Source organism: Pundamilia nyererei, unplaced genomic scaffold (assembly GCF_000239375.1).
Source record: "Pundamilia nyererei isolate P.nyererei 1_Seehausen unplaced genomic scaffold, PunNye1.0 scaffold00037, whole genome shotgun sequence".
Lineage (NCBI taxonomy): Eukaryota > Metazoa > Chordata > Actinopteri > Cichliformes > Cichlidae > Pundamilia > Pundamilia nyererei.
Genome location: NW_005187438.1, coordinates 1918048 through 1938499, shown reverse-complemented (window position 1 = coordinate 1938499; position 20452 = coordinate 1918048). Strand labels below are relative to the sequence as shown.

Below are 20452 nucleotides of genomic sequence, written 5' to 3'. Positions count from 1 at the left end.
ATATATATATATATATGTATACACACACACACAAAGTTAACGCAGGTGTTCATGTCTTTGATTTAAATGAATGCTCCTACATCTTTACTTACTTTATCTTGTGCAGCATTTTTTTCACCACTAATTGAAGATTTGACTTTGCACCAATGGTATTCCAAGACAATATTTCCACCATAAACTACCAATTTAAACCCCCAAACACTAAAATGTTACTTTATCATACGTTCATCCTCTAATTCACTTTCTCAGTTTGGACAGTCCATCTATTCCCACGCCTTTTCAGGATAAAATCTCTACAGGATGGTTCGCAGTGAACTGTTTGGTGCTTTGTCTCGATGACACTGTGTCCTTGCTCATTCAAAGAGGTAAAAATTTATCATTCTGCCTTTTGACAGTGTCTTGGCATGTAACTGTATCCTTGAATACTAAAGAGAAGTTAAAAGAAACATTAGCATTCAGAATCCCACTCGCCTGGCAAGAGATTTGCCTAATTGTGATTACAAATTATCCAAGTTACCTGATAGCAATTGGAGTTAGAGGGGCATGTATTGATTTAATTAATTTTCACTGCAGGAAAGGACACTGAAACAATTGAGACTAATTTGATTTTTTTAGTTAATTATAAGAAAAAATTATACTGCACATTCTAATCAATATGCAAATATTATCCTTCACTGTTGTTTTCTCAAGTCTTCAGACTGTTAATTCCATTACTTACACTGGACTGTTTAAATCTGTTGATTATTTTTGTATTGCTGTTAATAATCCCATTTAGGCATCTTGGTGCACTGAGTTAAACGTGGATAAAATATAAACAGTCCACAGACTGCACACCTTTTTTGGTTAACTACAAAACTTTAATTACTTGACTTTAAGCAGTTTTCCTAATAATGATTAAAAAAATAATTTTCCCTTTTTATTTACCATTCAAATTACATTTGATTTTTGCAGCATAGCTCAAATAACACACATTTATGGTCTGTATGTCAAAATAAGAGGAATATAAGATTTTATATATTTAGAAGTTGGTACACCTGTTAGCCATAATATGATTTTATTAACTAGTTTTCAATCGAAGACCTGGGTAGACCTGGGTAGAACAAGTATATTTGTTTGTATTCCAAACATTTAATATAGAAAATTAAATAACTGCTACAAATCTGCAGCAATGAAAGTGTCCATTAACATACACTGTACTGATGCACCTTCAAATATGATTATCTACATGCATTTTTTGCTCAGTAGATAAATGGAAACTGTTCAGTGCAGATTCATGTGCTCATTCCTTTTGGAACCTTTTATTTTGGTGATATTGATTTGGACTCCAATTTTACCCTCTGTCTGAGTATATGATCCCCGCAGGGTGTCTTGTTATCTGGTGGGAGAGCATTTAAGAAAAAAACAAACTCGGGGTAGAACTACAGCACACACCTATTTTGTAATTTCTGCTTTTTGAATCATCTTGCTGTCATGACACAGAACTCAACCATAGTTTGAATGTGATTCTGATTTATAATGTCTCTTATTAGCTTGAGGCAAAACAAAACAAGAGTGGAAAGATTGATCAATCTCTTGAGTGCCTCTTTCAACCGAATGCATTACAGCATTTTCAAGTGTTTATGACTGTTCAGTTCATTATGTGCAGTGCATCTCCCAATTTGCTTATTTACATTTAACAAACAGTACATTTAATTTTTATGGATTTATAAAACAAAAAAAATCCACTTTGTTAAATACTATAACTGTAAAATTAAAGTTTAATTAACTACCTGAAATTGTGGGGCTACAAGAAAAGGCAAGTTGTTACTTCATATAAGCTTTGTTAAGATGAAGCACAGCTGGTATCACCACTACCCACTCATGAACATTCACATAAGAGTAAACAGATGTACCAGTGGCATTACATTTACTTACTCTTGTAAACATTTTGTATACGGAAAGCAACCTGGATACCTACCAACCTCCGAGGCCATAACAGTGATGTTGTGCCAAGGCATATCTTCCCTGTCCAGGGGCAGTGTTGTATATATAACTCCACTGTATTCGTCGACTCTGAAATAATTTATACCTTCCTCTTTTCTGTCCAAGAAGTATCTATTGAAAGAAAAACAAGATTGCATTTGATGTTATGTATACATTTGGAATGTGCAGTACAAACCCACAGCGAAAACCCTCTGTTAGAGATGTCAGTGTTGTCAGGATAAGGATATCTACACACTGTTCTTTACATTGAGATGTCAGAAAGTTTTTGAAATGCTAATATCTTATTGTATTCTAGGAAATTCAAAATGCTAAACAGACTTGAGCATAAATGACAATCACTCTTCACATGGCCAAAAGTCTGAACGCACCCCTCACTTTTATTTTGCCAGTAAAAAGGTGAATAAGAACAGCAATTTATTTATTGTGCATTCATACATAGAAATACATTGAATAAGGCAAAACCCAGAGTTTGTCCAATTCTACAAGTCTCCCAGTTCTACCAAGCTTGAAGTAAATATTTGGTACGACCACCTTTATATTTCATGTTTGTTCGTTTTTTTCTATCCAGGTATGTTTGTTTAGAACCATTGTTGTGTTGAGAAATGACACCATTGCCAGTCAAATCTTCTGCATGGAAAATCAAAATCGGAAAGTATATGTTTTCATTGATTCCATCAATTCTGACAAGACCCCCAACATCACAGGCTGAAAGGCAGGCCCAAACCATGACAGAACCTCTCCCGTGTATAGGGAGGTCACTGTTGAGCCTCTGTCCTTACCTCAGTCTATTCTTCCTGTTTCCCTTGTCTCTTTGGAAAGCCTTTTCCTATTTCTTGAGCCTAGAGAACTATTGGTCAAGATCACTTTAAAAAATTATAAACATTACAAGAAAGTCTTGGAAACAAAGCATAAAGAAATAAACACTAATTTCTTAAACACTAATCTAACATTTCAGTATTTCATTAACACTACGCCACAGCAACGTGTTTATCAACAACCTAAAATCTCTAAAAGTGCCATTCTGTACTAATTTTGTTCTTCGTTTCCTATTCTGTGTGTAAAATACTTTTAATGTATAATAAAGAATTTTAAAACTTTAAGTATTTACTTAACTTACCTAAATTGCATAAATTTAAATGGCTCGTAAGAAACATTAAAACAAAACAAAAATATATGAGGTCAAATCACAAAAATCAAAACTGCATCTGTTTTTAATAGGTGGTCTTGTTTTCCATCCCTTTACCATTCTCTGTGCTGCTGCTACTTTTAGATAATTCTTATTTAGTCCTGTCCTGACCACTTGCACATTTGAGAAGCTTGCTGGATCTCACCCAATGTGACAAGACAGCAATGCTTCAACTTTAATGCCATATTGAGGAAGAGGACAAACTTGCAGGGTGAGTACAGCAGGTGGCATGGAAAGATTGTTTCGGCAAGGCCGAAAAGCTCTGGTATTTTCATTGCCTTCTGCTATGGTAAACAATGGCCCACACCGCATGTTGTGCTCTTCCCAGATGCCTTAGGACATTACAGCTGTACCCTGTTTTAACAATCTGACCTCAGGGGATGAATTCCCTGTGCACAACTCTGTATTTGGAAGAAATAATGATGCTCATGGTCAGTTCCTGACCTTGTGTGCCACCTTTAGGCTTGGCCTTCACATTCATTCATGGAAAACAAATAAAAAAGAAAAACAAGAAAAGAAACAAGTCTGGTGTCAGAGTCCTGGAGCTTTTATTACCAGTGATTATTCTCGAATCGTGACATTAAGGGGTTAGTCTCACACACTGTTTGCTCATTGAGGTGAAATTGCAAATGCACAAGGGTAAGTGGCTAGAAAAATCTAAAATCTGCAGGAACATGTGAAGTAGAGCTGGGCGATATGAGATTTTTTCATATCACGATATGTTTTTTTCATTTCAGGCGATAACGATATCCATCACGATATAAGCCAAATAACTATATTTGTAAGATTTAAATGTGCCGTTGCTCACAAGTAAAATGTGAAATAATCAGCAGCTTGTTTTTATTTAAATATTTATTTCCCATAATAAGTTCAACAGGGTAGATGTACTTAAGGAACATGAGACTTTTTCAGATAAATAAAGGCAAATATTGCAAACTACACAAAAGGCAGCCGCTAAAGCGTCTAAGTTTCAAAATAGAACAAACGAAACAGACTAAACTGTCAATTCCACTTAGAAACAAAGTATTAATTCTACAAATAAATCTTAGTTTGTTTTACAGAAGAACAGACAAAACTGACTAACTTTTGTCAATATCAAATAAACTGAGAACTAAAAGGAAATTCTCAATCTCTCCTTGTTGTATAGCTTAGCTTTTCAAACAGTTTTAACAGTTACTTTAGTCTGACAAAAGCCGAATGACGAATTAGCGCTTCCAGTCAGAGACAGAGGCTACGTCCACACGTACACGGGTATTTTTGAAAACGGAGATTTTCCGTTTTCGTTTTAAAAAATAATCCCGTCCACACATAAAGGCAGAAATGAAGGAAAACGCTGCTATGAACATGCCAAAGCAGCAGGTGGCGCTAGATTCCTAACCGTGCCGAAATGTTGGCCAATCAGAAGTCTAGAAGCCTCGGTGGCAAAAAGTAAACAAAGCTGGGGCATAGAAGCAGAACAGAGTCGTATGTGTAGACGGACAGTAACTGTCATTTCACCGAAACAATAACGTGGCGCACAGTGTGACGCATGCACCAGTTTATTGTATTTCCAGACTTGCTTTCGGCACATTTACAGTGCACGCTACTCTGTTTTTTGTCAGACTTGAAATAGCCGAAATACCTTCACACTACGGAGCTTCTATGGCTCTTCTGTTCGACAATCTCTCCGGCATTGGAACCATCATCTGTTTTCTCTTCGGTCACGCTCGGTTGATTTTTCTAGTCGGCACACTCATTTCCTCCATTACGCGCTGGCTCCATTACCCGCTGGCTGCTTCCCAAACAAACACACGTGCGGCTTGGCACTTGTGCTGTACGTAACAAGTCACGCGACGTGACGCTGCGGCTGTGATTGGTTCGGCTCTGCGCTACTGAATTTGGATCGGCTGACCTTTTTTTTTTTTTTTTAAGAGAACAAGAGCGGCGAGGTCTATCGCGATAGCTTAATTTCTCTATCGAGTAAAAGTTATATCGCGATACATATCGTTATCGTTCTATCGCCCAGCTCTAATGTGAAGCAGTCCAGAGTTGCACAAGGAACAGACATTTCATAAAGAGGAGATCAGCAAAATTTTAATTAATTGATACCAAACCTGATGGAATTCCTCCGGTCATACAAAAAATAACTAAAATAAGACAACATAAATAAACTCTTTTAAAGTTGGTTCCTCAAGTTTGCATCATTTTTCCAACACAATCTTGATAATGTGATTAGGAGATTAAAAAAACAAAACAAAACTCTTGGAAGCTCCTTTAGACCCACAGATGACAATACACAACCACCATCACTGAGCGATACTGGTCAAGCGTACACCAATCCATCCATCTATTTTCTGGTTATCCAATTCAAAATCACCAGGGCGTGGAGTCTATCCCTGCTGCATCTTTGTGTGTAATTCTTTTAGTATCCTTTTCAGTACCAAGTTATAGAAGCCTCAGGATATTATGCAAGGGCATTGTGTTTTGACCCTGGCTTAAAGTTTACCAAGCCAGAGTCAAAACACTATGCAATAAATATCTATTTGTTTTTGTTTATGTCCATTTTATGTTTAAAAAAAAACCAAAAAAAAAAAAAAAAAGTAAAACAAAACCCCGAATTAATAAGATTTAGTAAAGCACAACAAGAACAAACTGACACACTGACGTGACTGAAGTGGAGAGGCAGCGTGAGCCAAAGGAGACATATTTATGCTCCTGTGATTTTCAAAGCCTGGTACCTCCACTAAAGCACATGAATAGAATAATCCCTACAGCTTTTAAATGGACTTTAGGTCTTGACAGAATGTTCTGAAAATACACATTTCTAAGTCAAGAGCAATTATCTTCAATATTTAATAATAACAAAAGGCAGTGTTCTCCTGGCAATGTTTACACTCTTGTAATGGCTTTCTAGCGACAGTGTTATCAAACTGAATGCAAAGGAGTCTGTGGAATACAAAGCAGAAATGAGCTCCAGTGCTTCTCAAGAGTTCAAGCACAAAGTGAGCATTGACTACGTATTCCCTAATTTATCTCTTAATGACCTATTTATACCTTTAATCCAGCATTCATTCTCCTGTGCAATATACCCTTAAGTCGACAATTTTCAATCGACATGAGAGGTAGAAATGCAGTGGGTTTACTGATGCCAGGATTGCATTTATTGAATATTTGAGCTCAGATTGCCAGTGTTCCTGGAACCTGCATGTTGTCATGATTTATTTAATATTTTCAGGCTCATAAGAGCATGACATCCTTTCAGCTGTAAAAGTAAAGGTCTTCAGAAGAAAAACCTATAGTTTGATGGCATGTCAGATAACCACAGTGAAACGTACACAATGCACAACACTAAAAATATGTTTTGTTCTACTTTTTTTATTATAAACTGCCAATTGTTTAACTAAGCATTTAACCTAAGATTTCACTGTTTCCCGTCTTACTTTAATGAGTCTGTTTGATACTACAATTGATGCAGTCAGTTAATACTGGCTGAAGATGGGAGTCTGTGCTGTGAGTAATGGTAACTAGGCCAAAAAACTTTTCAAAACTATTCCTAATAAATATGATAATGTATAAGAGCAATCAGAGGTAAAGACCTCTGGAAAACTCATTTGATTATTCAGATGTCAATTTCAAACCATTTCCCAACATTTCAAATGTCACTTCAATCACATATTTATTTCATTGCATGCATGGGCAGACTTCTGATGATCAAAGAGAGGCAAACACTGCTGAATTTTACATTCTGATGCAGACACAAGAAGCAGAGGCACACTTGTTTAGCTTTCAGTGTTCAAGTGGATGTTATCAAAATACTTCCTGCTGCCTTCTTCTTTACGTGATGAACAGCGCAAGTAATGTACTGCGGGAATGGACCAGGTATTCCTCAAGGAACGCAAGGAAAAGTCTTTCATATGTAGATTACCTTTTTGTTTACTACAAATCTTTCACAGCTTGTCAAGATTAATACATGAATCAGAAAAACAAATCTTCACCCTATGTTTTCCAGACATTTCAAACTGTACAACATTCATCAAGGACGACGAAGCTCACCTCATGCAAAACAGACTTAATTAGAGATGCTGTGAAAGGGAGTTTTATGGCTGATTAAGTTAACGGGTGTCATATCTGTGTGGTGCGACTGACACCAATACAGCAACTCATAATATTATCCAAAAGAAACGTTGAAAAATGAATAGAATAATGGACAGAAAGAAATCTTTTTTTTTTACCACTCCAATGTGAAAAGGAATTTAGTATCCCAATTAAAACCATAATGCTGTTTGAAACCAACTCCAAAATGTAAGTTTAAAAAACAATATATAGTTTCTTTTCTACAATAGACCAGCTTCACAGCTTTGAAAATACTCTTCAAACCTGGACTTGATTATTTTTGGTATTTTTAAGACCCTCTTGATCATATACCATCATTTATATGTAGAGTTGTGAAATCTGAACTAACAAGGAGAAAAGTAAAGACTAATGATTGCATACTTTTAAATTCGTGAAACCTTTACTTTGTCTGTGACAACAAAAATGCCAAACAGTTGATTAATTAGTCTTGGTTTGATTAATCTTGACCTGTGTGCTTTGGTCTAGATGTGAAAAATAAGGCAGAATAATGATTAATGAGCTGAATCATATAATATATTTCATATATTATGTTGAGCTCCGGATACAATGCCAGGTACCCTCAAACAAACCTCTGCATACAGTTGGTTTTGATATTATTCCAAAAAAAAGGTTCTGACTGGCAATTCATCTTTGCTGGAAAAGAAGCAGAAAAATCCCAACATAGACTTAATAAAATGGAAAGAAATCCAAACTGTTTCTAAATTAAATAACCTTTCTGGCATTAAAATTCTGAGTGAAGTTTCAAAGGTATGAAGAACACAGCCTGCCTAAATAGACAGTGTAGCTTGAGCAGCACATTAGCAGGGCAGCAGCTGTCATGTACCTTGCACTCACAATTATAGCAACATCTCTGGTGCTCCATCTAAGTCAACACAGGAAGCATTCAGGCAGAGTATGAAAGGAAAAATCCTGTATTTTTAAACCTCCATTTCTTAACTTTTGGCTTCTGCATTATTAAAAGCGACAAAAATATTTAGAATTTTTTCAGTATTGGCAACTACAAAACAGTCGTGATACAATGCCATGGGCCAACTGTCCACTTAGTAAAAGTGGTTATAGCTGCCAACAATAGGTTTTGATTGTAATATAACAAAAGTCTCACTAAGAGAGACATGCCAACCTAAAACTAAGGTGAGTGCGAGTTAGAGAGAGCAGACAATGTGGCGTAACAATACTGTACATAGTAAATATATGCTTTCTATATATAAATATAGAAAGGTTAGATTAAAACAATAATAATAATAATGGCTTGAGGTTTGGGCAGCAGAGTGATCGAGTGGTTTAGATTTATGTCTCAAAGCAAGAAGGGACATTTGCACATCCTCCCAGTGTCTGGGTGGATTCTCTCCAGGTACTCCAGCTTTCTCCCACAGACATGACTGTTAGGTTAAATGATTATTCTAAACTGGCCGTAGTTGTGAATGTGAGAGTGATTGGTGACCAGTCCAGGGTGTATCCAGTGCCATGCCCTACAGCAGCTTCAGCCCAACCATGACCCTGAACTGGATAAGTGGATGAAGACTGATGGGCTTGGGGTTTAAGCATTTCCACATTGTAAGTGCCTTTTAGGGAGCAGTAACTTATTGAATTTACATGTATGTAAATGCTCTGGTATGTGCACATTTCATTGCAGTTAATTAGAAGGAATAAATAAAAATGCATGCCATGAAAATGTCAGAATGTTGTGATTTTAATGTTTTCTTTCATATTCGTATTTCTGTCATGTTATTGATGTGATTAGAGTCAGTGCACGTAATTTCTTGCTTCTGACAGTTTTTTCTACTCTTGGGTGTATGATTTCAGTGTGTATTTATATCTAATATTGTCACAACTTGGCCACCTGCTTTTCAAGCCTTTCATTTGCTAGGACCAGCCAGTGAGAAGGTTTTTAAAGGGCCACTGTCCTTATTGGAAGAACAGCTTGTTTTAGATAGTGTATAAACATCATAAATTCCTTTTCAAATTACCATCCAAGCAAGTGAGTAGTAAAGATAAGGAGATGGACAAACACTTCGTGGCTTTCTTTGCTCAGTAGTGGACTCATTCCAAGCATTTTTGCCCCTTTGATTAATTTTAGACGGAAAAATAGATCCCAGGATGTATGTAGATATAAATAAGCCTCAAGCATAATGTGGCTCCTGTGAGGTAATAAAAATACATAATAAAGTCTTTGGCTCATGTTTACAGTTGTTATAGCATGAGTAAAAGTTTTCATTAGCTTTGTCCTTGAAGTTGATGCGTTGAGCATCATTTGAAGCCGGCCACAATGGATATGGAAATGGAAAGTACACTTGCAATTGGTCACTGTCCTGCAGAAAAAAAGGTGTGTAATAAATTCTGTGGCCTTCACCACTTCCACCCATTTCCATGGGACACCTTATAGACATCAACTGCATACCTGCAGCTGTACATTTACTGAAATTCTCCTGCTGGTTATTTGCTAGACTGCTCCTTCAGTAGCTGTTGGAGTGTGACACCCTGACCAATGTGCAAATAAGACTCTTCTTGTGCCCAAGTTTCCACTCATCTATTAGTCAAACTTTAAAATCCACACACCCTAAAAACCTTGCTATGTTAAATGAAAACAAATAAATAAATAAAGCTCTCCATGGTTAAAGGACCTTAATATTAAACAGAGATGTTTGCTGCTGTGAGATTCAGGAAGCATCATACACCAACTGGTCCTAAAATGCCTGCAAAAAGGAACATGTATTTTAATTTGTTGAAGTGAAAGGTCAAATCGATGTTGACTGATAAAATTTGCTTCTGCTTCGGGGAAAGCTGTGACATACTTCAACATTTGAGGTCACCACTTTCGTTTGCTTAAGCTGTGTAGGAGGTGACTAGCAGAGAGATGATTTCAACCAGTGGCTTACTGTAACTGTTTGCTGCTGCAACAGTACAGTATCAAGAACCCAAACAATCTTGTGCTTATGACATGCGCCACTGCAGCTCCCATCAGGCTCCAGCATTAATGAGTCTTTAGGCACTGCATGATGCCCTGGATAAACAAATTACTGGGAGAGATTACAATTCAGAGTTCTGGGTATATATATTCCCCCCCATGTAACCCCTTTATATTACCTTAGGGTATGTACTAATGAAAATAAACCTTCAGTGTCAGTCCACATTTTTTTTTCTTTTGCACTTCATGAGCCAATACGTTCCAGTTTGAGTCCAGCTGATGCTGATAATGGCTGACACAGCTTTTCCCATACATCCTTAACTGCAACTCTCTTACAAACCTCTGGAGCATGCCTTGTCATGTACCAGTCTCAGATCTTTAGTTTGTTAAAATGTGTGTCCTACACTCTCTCTAGACTTTTCTACAGTCAATTTCTGTGGTTTTTAGAGTATTTTAGTGTTAATAACTAAATAAAATTGTCATTAAGAACTGGGATTTGCGTATCGTACCTTGCCTGCATCCATGCCCCCATTTTAACTCATAATCTTTGAATAATAATGTAATTTTCTTGCTCACCTACTATTCACACTACGTGTAGTATCAACCAAAACTGTAAAGTGCCATGCTGCTGTTTAAAAAAACCCATTGCTCTGTGGTCCACGGCATAAGAGGTTAACAGCAATATAGGGTTGCTTCTTATTGATATAACAGCAATACTTCATCTCAAGAGGAGTATCATGTTTACAGCTGGTCCGCCATTTACATCAAGGCTATAAAGAGAATTCAAATGATTACAAGCAGGACAGTTGCTTGAGTGTAATGTCATGAAATGAGATACCTGTTCAGAGAGACAACCTAGGATTAGTCCACAGCCTAAGGCTAATACCAATCTTCTTTCAACAGTGCAAAACCATGTGTTTATAGTGCATACAAATGTGCTAAGCAGTTGCATTGCCTCAGGTTACTTCATAAGCGTAGAGACAAAATAACCAGCCGTCTGATGCCAAAACATTCAGATTCACTAGGCTCACAATCTACACTGCAGTTGTTTTTTTGTGTTTGTGTTTATCTACAATTCTAGTATCAGGATAAGACAAGAGTCTATTTGAAATGTTGCAGGGCATCTATAGAACATGATGCTGTACAGCACCATGGAAAAACCCTTTGGACACTGAGAATATAAAGAACATAGAGGAATGATAATTTTCTTGGAAAGAGACAGACATTCTTGCATTTTTAAAGTGGCATTGAGTGATAGTTCTCCAGGCTTTCTAAATGTCTTCCAAGGCCTTTTTTGGACACTGGTAGCTTTTTCACTCTTTGCTTATTTTCTTTTATTTGTTTATTTTTACACAGGACCTGAGAAACGCATCTGCCCCTGAAGATGATCCACGTACTGTTTACTGAAACCTCATCATATGACTCAGTATCACAGCAAAATGTGTAATAAACAAGCTGGTCCACTGTGTCCATTTGACGCTTTGCCTCTCCAAACCGTCAAATGGACACACGTGCTGAAATTACAAGCACGGGGAGATGATATATTCAAAGCCAGGAAGTCAGCAGTGAGCAAAAAAAAAAAATTAAATGCACACCAGGGTCTAACATGTATGGACATGTAAATGTGTTAATAATTTCTGCTTAAATGTTTTCCCCATGATTATTTTCATGCTGGTTTGAAATAAAATATTCCCCTCAGCTGTTACTGCAACTTCTGCATGCGTGTACACTTCAAGTTTTGGAGAGCTAAAGCGTGAAATGGACACGGTGGACTGGCGTATCTATTACACGCTTTGTCATGATATCGGGTTAAATCAGATATGGTCTTGAGGTCTTGATTGTTACTAAAGGGAAACAGGGAGAAAAGGCTGGGGTGTGCCAGATTACACTAAACTACACCAGAAATCCCACCAACGGGTCTTATGGGGTGATGAATGCAAATTTGAAAATTTTGGTTCAAACTATTAATATATACAGAGGGAGTCAGGAGACTATAATAGTGAGTGTCTGAGGCCATGTGTAAAACATAGTGGAGGATCTGTCATGATTTTGGGGTGCATTTCAACCAGTGGTGAATTGATGGAATTTTGACACAGAGAAGTATCATCAGATTTGGATCCACCATGGAATACCATCTGCAGAGCATCTGACAATGGTAATAGTTTCATTTTTTAGCATGACAATGATCCCAAACACAATACTAGTAAAAGCATATCTGGATGTAAAAACACACAATAGAACACAGAGTCTCCCCAGAGCCCAAATCTTAACATAAAATGGAACAAAAGGCAACCAAATTCCAGGGAAAAGCTTTGAAATGTCCTTTAACAGTGTTAGATAACTATTCCTCAAGACTACTTAAATACAATAAATAAAATCTGGCTAATAGTTCAGCAGACTCTATTGAAGAATAAGGGTGGTCATACCAAATATTGACTTTCAAGCTCAGAATTGTAAAAACTCTGCTTTTGCCTTATGTACTGTGTACCTTGGATGTTTACACTACATGTGTTATGATACATAACTCCACTTATTTCCAATTTTCCCAAAAGATATGATTAAATGAGGGGTTGCTCGAGACTTACGGACTGTAAGTCTTCTAAATAATGCACAGTTTTTAACATTTCACACGTGTTGCTTAAAGATACTATCTATGGGCTACATCACTTGTTATGCTTTATTCCCAGCTGATTTTGCTTGGCAAACTTATGTTTTATCAACTGAAAAAAGTCTAACTAAAGTCTAAAAGTGTTTAAGTGTCCAGTGTTTAAGGACTGCCCTTCTTCTGGAATGTCTATAATTCTTACAGCAGATTGTATATGTTGGTAAATGTAATAAGAGTATCTCACCTGACATGACTGTTCCTGCTGTCAGGATCTCGAGCTGTTACAGCCCCCACCTCCGTGCCACTTGGTGAGTTTTCATAAACATCCATGATATAATAATCCATAGAGAACACAGGGGCTTCGTCCACATCCCCAACTGTAATTTTAAGGGTGGCAGTGTCTTTGAAAGAGCCAAGATAGGAAAAACGAGGATCCACATGTGTATTCACCCCCTCGATGTTGAGCGTGTAGGTCTTCTTCCTCTCGAAGTTCAGAGGCTGTTGGGGAAAAAGCCCCACAGGGGCCACATGATTAGCATGCTCATAGTACAACTAATTTAATCGCACCCACTATTTCTTTTCGTTTTTTAAAGCGGGGTAGTGAGGAACTTATACCTGTGGTCAGGGCCTAGTGTGTATGGGAGTAGGCGTGCCCCCAGTTTTTAGCAACATAAAAAGAGACTGTAAAGAATTATGGCTTTATCTTGCCATAATTTCTATCAAGAAAGTGAGACTGTTATAGCAGAAGGGATTATTTTACCTCACGGACCAAAGGAGTTTCTAGTTTATTGCTTCCTCAGTTGGTTGTTTTCTGCTGGGTAAAATAACCTTCTAGTGGTTTTGAAGAGATTCATATAACAACTTCATTTACCTGCTGGTAAATAGTACAAGCCCACTTTAAAAAATCCTAAAGCTGACCCATTAATTCCAAACAACAACACACTTTCTGGACCAACTCCACAAACACAACTGTGTGTACTTTGTGGTGAAATTAGTGCATAAATCAATTGCTCCTATATGCTATTACAACACTGCATGTGATAGATCTGTGATATGAGGATTTTATCCTAATGGTCTATGTTCCAACGACATTTTAAGCAAATGTTCCAAGCACTAAAGTGAGAATGCACTTACCTTTTTTAGGCTGATGATTCCTTCCCTCGTGTCTCTGTCTGCAGAAATTGAGAACATGTTGGCCCCCTCTGAATTGATGATGCTGTACCGAATGTCCGCATTGACGCCAAGGTTCTCATCATTGGCTTTGATCTTTCCTACAGGTTTCCCTACTTGAGCTGATTCAGGAACGTAGAGCTGGTAGTTTTCTGTGGATGAACATTGATGCGTATCCATTTAGAGACAGCAGAACAATTTTAAACACATAATCTGCCTCCTCTGCCTCATACATTTGTCTGAGTATTCTCCTAAAAAGCCTTAGCTAAGCAATTCTAATGTGCAACCACTTGTTCCTCGGGGAATGTAATTAAAAATATTTTGCTGTGTTTCAATTGTCATTAAATGAGAAACTTAGGTTGATAGCGCTGCAGTGGAGTACATCAAACTCAGAGGCAGATGATTATTCAGAAAATGTTGATGGTCTTGAAATAGTTTTTTTTTTTTCGTTGCAGCACAAATGGAAAAAACTCAGAGCCGAGGGGGATTATACTTGATGAGGCACTTCCAAAGACAAAGAATCACAACTTTGTCATTACTTAAATTTATCATTATAATTGAGAAAATTCAGACTGCAAAACACAGGGTTTTGATGAAATGCTCATTTAATTTAAACAGCTAATTATGGAAAATTTGACTCCAATGTGAGGATACACAGTTACAAAACAAGTATCATTCATCACAGTGACGACTGCTGAGTTGGTGAAATTTATAGTATGAAATGACAATATATGCTGCAGAAAAACAGCCCCATGTTTCCTGTGCAAACGCATTAGGACTTTTAGAAACGCCTTCCCTTTAACGTAACACACTTAAAATACAGTAGAAACTTCCTCTTATGAATTCATCTTTAATGTAACTGCCTCAGGCAGGTGTGTTGTAAGTCTTCTGCCCAAGGCCAAGCCTGCATGGTCATGCAATGCAGCAGAAGCTGATGTATTCAGATAAGCAAACTAAGATGTCAACATTGGCACTGGTTATTTAACTACTGTACATTCACCTTGTGGCTAGTTTGCCAGTTTAAAATTCGCTGCCATACAATCTCCTAAATGGAATTGCACGATATTCCAGCACAAATGCAATTGGAGGAGGTCAGTTCTGCAGCATAATAATTTACTATAATGCCCCTTAAAATAGCACTAAACTTTGTTAGGTCAAACATCGTCTTCAGGTGCATTGTACATACTCTGGGGAAACTTGGGCGGGTTGTCATTGACATCTGTCAGTGTGATGTTGATGGTGGTGGAACCAGAAAGGCCTCCAACTTGACCTGCCATGTCTTTGGCTTGGATGACAACAGTGTAATGTTCCCTGGCTTCTCGATCCATGTTAGCTAAGGCAGTCCTGATGATTCCTGTGTGACATTTGAGAGGGAAAAAATAAACACAAAACATAAACTAGGTTAATAACTTTGCAGTTAATATGTTTTTTATTTATTAGTTTTTATCTAGAGGACAGATAGAATATACTTTTTTCACTGTTACATTGCTATATTGTTTTCTTACCAACACCTCTTTAGTACCACTGACACAGCGCTGTGTCACTCTTCTTCTTAAAGGCTAATACTATAATACCGTGCCTCTTTATCTTTGATTTTCCTCATCTCTCACTGTCAAGGTTAGCTTTTCCTTAATATTCATTATGTTATAAGAAACGACTATGCAACCTTGGATTAAGGCAGAATGCAACTTTCTGGGGGACCCAATTTGTCACATTTATTACTACAATAACACAGCAAACACTGCCATGAACTTTCACAATACTAACTCGGTGATATATGACCGGAACTCTTCCCACTATTAGAAACTGTACACAGGTGAATCACAGCACAATAACAAGCTAAAAGATGGAAGCAGTATTAGCTTCCTGTGTTGCCATTAGTAGGTGATTTATTGAATGTAATAGGTTCATGGGAATGTGTTTGTGCGTGCGAGTGTGTGTTTGACTGCAACTGTATCTTATTTGTTAGCCTATATAGCTTTGTGTGCGTGTATGTCTATATCTGTGCTCGGGGCTTAATTCGCCATCTTTGTTCCTGAAACCACAGCAGCACATGGAGCCTGATCTAATATGTTCTGTTACATGAGCGTTGATTGTAAATTGTGCTTTTCCCCACAGCAGAGACCCTCTGGCAACCACTGAACTCGTGTTCTTTTGAACTTCTGAACCCTGCCATAATTCACAGGGGTTGTCCCGGTGCAGTGCAGTGACACCTGCGGGTTGGTGTTGATGACAGGGTGAAATCCACATTGCTGCTGTCGATTCCTGTTGTGATTCAACAATCAACATGAGAGAATTAATCGAGGCATTTCTAAGGTCTCGGAAAAACCTAACCTGGCTTTTTACAGGTTTCCCATCAACTGTGTTGCATGATAAATCCACGTTTTTCCTCATTGTTTGGCTATTTTATTCATTTCTATATGAAGTTGCCCTGACATAAAGGGGGTTGTGTGTCCCTCACCTGCTGCTTACATTCTACAAAAAAATCTAATCACCTTCATGAGCCTATTTAAAAAAACATCCCTTTTGTATCTTAATTTTGCTCTATTATAAGGTCACCTTCCTTACAGTTATCTTCAAACTTTAACTCACAAAAAAGAATTACAGTATTGTATTTCTATCATAGGAAGACTACGTTTAGATATTATTATATTTGATGTAAAACACTTGCATTTGGAAAATTTAACAGGGGTTAAACTGTGATATGTGAGCAGTGGGATGGGGGCTGTGTCACAGTATAGTGAATTGTTTTCATTAATGGGTCAACTGTCTGTCTGTCTGTTGCCCCCCCCCCCCCCTTTTTTTTTTTTAATTCACAGAGTGGTTAGATCAATTTCATGCATCCAGCCATGCCACTACTGCAAGCAAGCTGCTTTTAAGCAGCAAAACTAAACTATCTGCAATAATCCACTTGATATGGTAGAGGAAAAAATGTGAGGATTCTCCAGGGGAAACAATATTTGGATTTAGCTGAAATTAAAAATGTAACTCTAGTGCCATTGGATTCATCCTGAGTGGGAGTTTTGTTCAGAATGATTTCACTGCAGAAACTGTGAGTCTGAAGCAGTGAAGCAATTTGCTATAGAGAGAGAGGGATGTAATAAGGCTACATAAGATCACAATGGAAAGTCAGAATATTAAAATAATAAATTAAATTACTACTCCTGTGTTATGCTCATAAAATGCTCACAGCACCTATTGCAATACGGGGACAGTATAGATGCTGTTGCTGCAGGTGTGTGATGCTATAGCTCTTTAATGAAGTGGAGGAAAATACAGCATTTTACATTTGATTGTTCGCTGCTACGCAATGTCTGAAAGTTGAGGGGCCAAGTAAGTTATCAACATCTGATTTGTGTTCTAAACTCAGCATTTAAAAAAAAATTGAGTTAAGTGAATTAAGGCAGGGCTATGATTTCCAAAATTCCCCAAAAGAGGCAGCTATATACCTGAGTTATACGATGGGCCATTTTCCTCTTTCTTTTCTCCTGGACTATAGACAGAAACTAATCCACTTGCCTCAGGCTGAATAATCATTAAAAGTGGGTCAAGGAGTAAGGCAGCCAATAGTATTAAGATCCAGGGGATCTTAGGTTAAACATCACCTGTCACACAGAGCAGTGGCTGAAGTCCCACAGAGTGCTAGTGAATTGGGATTCATTAGTAGTGAATCAACAAAAGCCTTGCCACACTTTAAATATCAAGACCAGAGTGGACAAGTACTATCTAAATATAAAGGCAGGCTTTATGAGGAAAAGGAATTTACTAGAAAAGGCATCCAGGATTTCCCCCAATGTGATTGTGTAATCTTAATGCAAGCTTTAACTTCCTAGGACCTGGCGTCTACATATGTGGACATAACATTTTGAGATGTCTAGACCAAAATAATACATTTTGCTCCACAAGGGCCTGATATCCAGTTACGAGGACTTTACTTTACTTTTCACTTTACTTTTTTTTACTAAACTTTTAAGCAGTTTTTTGGTGACATGCTTTCAAGCATAATAATAATAATAATGGATTGCACTTAGCGCTTTTCAAGACCTCCAAAGCACTTTACAATTCCGCTATTCATTCACACACTGGTGGAGGCAAGCTAGCCACAGCTTCCCTGGGACAGACCGACAGAAGCAAGGCTGCCATATTGTGCCATCGGCCCCTCTGGCCATCACCAGTAGGCAGTAGGGTGAAGTGTCTTGCCCAAGGACACAACAACCAAGACAGACAGAACTGGGGATCGAACCGGCAACCTTCCAGTTACAAGATGAGCTTCCCAACCCCCTGAACCATGGTCGCCCGTGGTATTCTGCCAAATGCAGTCGTTGGAAGATGGCTGTGAAATTTAAACAATTCTCACGTTTCAATGTATGCCAAGAAAGAACACCCCATACCATTAAACTGCCAGTGTTGGCAATCTGAGCCATTGATACCCTATCATCTGATTATTGCAGCATAAATTGACACTCATTAGACCAGGCAACATTTTTCCAAACTTCTATTGTTCAACTTTGGCGAGCCAATGAGAATTTCCTGTGCTAAGCTAACAGGTTTGGACATATTTAGCATTCAGAAATGCTCTTCTGCATACCTTGGTTGTAATAAGTTGTTATTTGATTTACTCTTGACTTCCTATATGCCTGAAGCCAATCTCCTCTGACCTCAGGCATCAACAAGGCATTTTGCCCAGCAAACTGCTACTAACTGGATGTTTTGTCTTTTTTGTCTTGCAGGTAAGTCCCAGTAGAACAGCAGTTTCTGTCTGTCTGGCACCAACAACTATGTAACACTCAAAGTCACTTAAATCACCTACCTTCCCCATTCTGATGCTGGGTCATCTGGACCATAGCTGCATGCATCAGTGCATTGAGTTGTTACCATGTTACCAAGTGATTAGATATTTGAGTCAACAAGCAGTCATTGTACATAATTAATAACCATTCTATGGAATGTTTAAATTGGGCATATGTTTTACATTATTATTATTATAAAATAATAAAAAAGACATTAAATAATTAAATATAATGACTAACATATTTCACATATAAAATATATTATCAGAGAGGGTAGAAACACAATGTTTGTCTTTTAAGCCTCTCCAGGAGATGAAAATACTCCAGATTTTTATTGAAAAGCTTTCATTAGAGCACAAGCATTTTATTCTTGTCACAGTGTTCTTTTCAAATGCCAGATCTCAGCATGGCTCTGCTGCTTTTCTTAGTTTTAAAACTAATCAAAGCGCTTGCAGCCATTTTCATGTAATGATGCGAGCTTTGCAAACTCTATTGGAAGGCCTTTGTTATTAACTGCAGTCTTGGCATTACTTAACCTGGGGTCCTTGAGACACACAGACCTTGGCAAGTGGCCATGCTTTCCATTAAAACCACACCAAGACAGACGATCTGACCTTTCAAGTCTCTTATTACCCCTTTACTCATGAGGGTGCATCGCTCCTCAGCAATATTTCATGGCAGTGGTTTTAAGAACAATGAGCAAACACGAAAGTATGAGGTTTTCTTCTTTTACTATGGGAATTCCACTGGTATTCACAATAATGAGGATGGACAACTATCAGACATTTAAAATCAAACAAGCAAATGACATAATACCTTCTGCAATGTGTGACCGTTCTTTCACAGCTGTTGCAATGCATTTATTGTAGTAATGTACAATCAGCGAACTGCATTCAGTATTAAATAAAAGTTCTTTAACAATACAGAAAAGGCGATGAGGGTATTCTTCAGAAAGTGCAAGTACCTGAAAGGTATGTCAGTACTTTGACACAAAGATCGCACCCCTGAACTCCCTATCCTGACCATTTCTGAGCTGTAATACCTCAGAAAGTCTCTGCTAAATCTCAGTGGAGCTCGTCAGTTAATTTAGAAAATAATTGAGAAAGAGCTGACTTCCTTCAACCTAGGCCCATTTGACACAGTGAGGTGGTTAGCCTTTTCCTCAACCTCCCCAGTCTATTAGAGTTGATACCATCATACTATCCACCTCTTTGTCTGGCTGGAAACTTCTAAAGGAGGACAATCTCCTGGGTGAACAAAAAGGATTATAGGAGATTACTAAAGCGCTCTTCAATCTCCAGCTTCAGGAATCTTGGTTTTTTGCCCTTCCAATACGATGTTATCCCTGTGTGTCTGAACTCGAAGAGCATTTCCCGGAAAAAAAAAAAAGGTAGATAACTTCAGCAAAAGCCACTTGAATAATCAAAGATATCGCACAAAAACACGGCTTCTTGTTACTTTACAAACTTTTCTCTCTGTTTATATATCAGTCCATCTATCTAACTGTGAAAAACTGATTGGGCTGCTCAAGCCTACATCACAAATGACTTTCCCTGATTCAAGAGGTAAGACTTAATCCGTTAACGGTGAAAATGTCTTGATCTGTGTCAGCTCCATCAGTAAACTCGAACAGTCACAAATCCCAGATCAGCAGAGAAATTAGCCTATTTAAGATGCAAAGGGGACTTAGTGGGCCTGTA

At 37.8% G+C, this 20452-nt stretch overlaps 1 protein-coding gene across 1 annotated transcript in view; it reads right to left on the bottom strand.

Moving 5' to 3' along the window:
* LOC102199819 (cadherin-18) overlaps positions 1–20452 on the bottom strand; it is a 94630-nt gene that overhangs the window by 23543 nt on the left and 50635 nt on the right. Inside the window, exons 5-8 of the mRNA XM_005730419.2 lie at positions 15149–15316; positions 13927–14114; positions 13037–13290; positions 1958–2094 (exon numbers count right to left, since the gene is read on the bottom strand). Coding sequence (XP_005730476.1) covers positions 1958–2094; positions 13037–13290; positions 13927–14114; positions 15149–15316 — 747 coding nt within the window. The remainder of the gene's footprint in view (positions 1–1957; positions 2095–13036; positions 13291–13926; positions 14115–15148; positions 15317–20452) is intronic.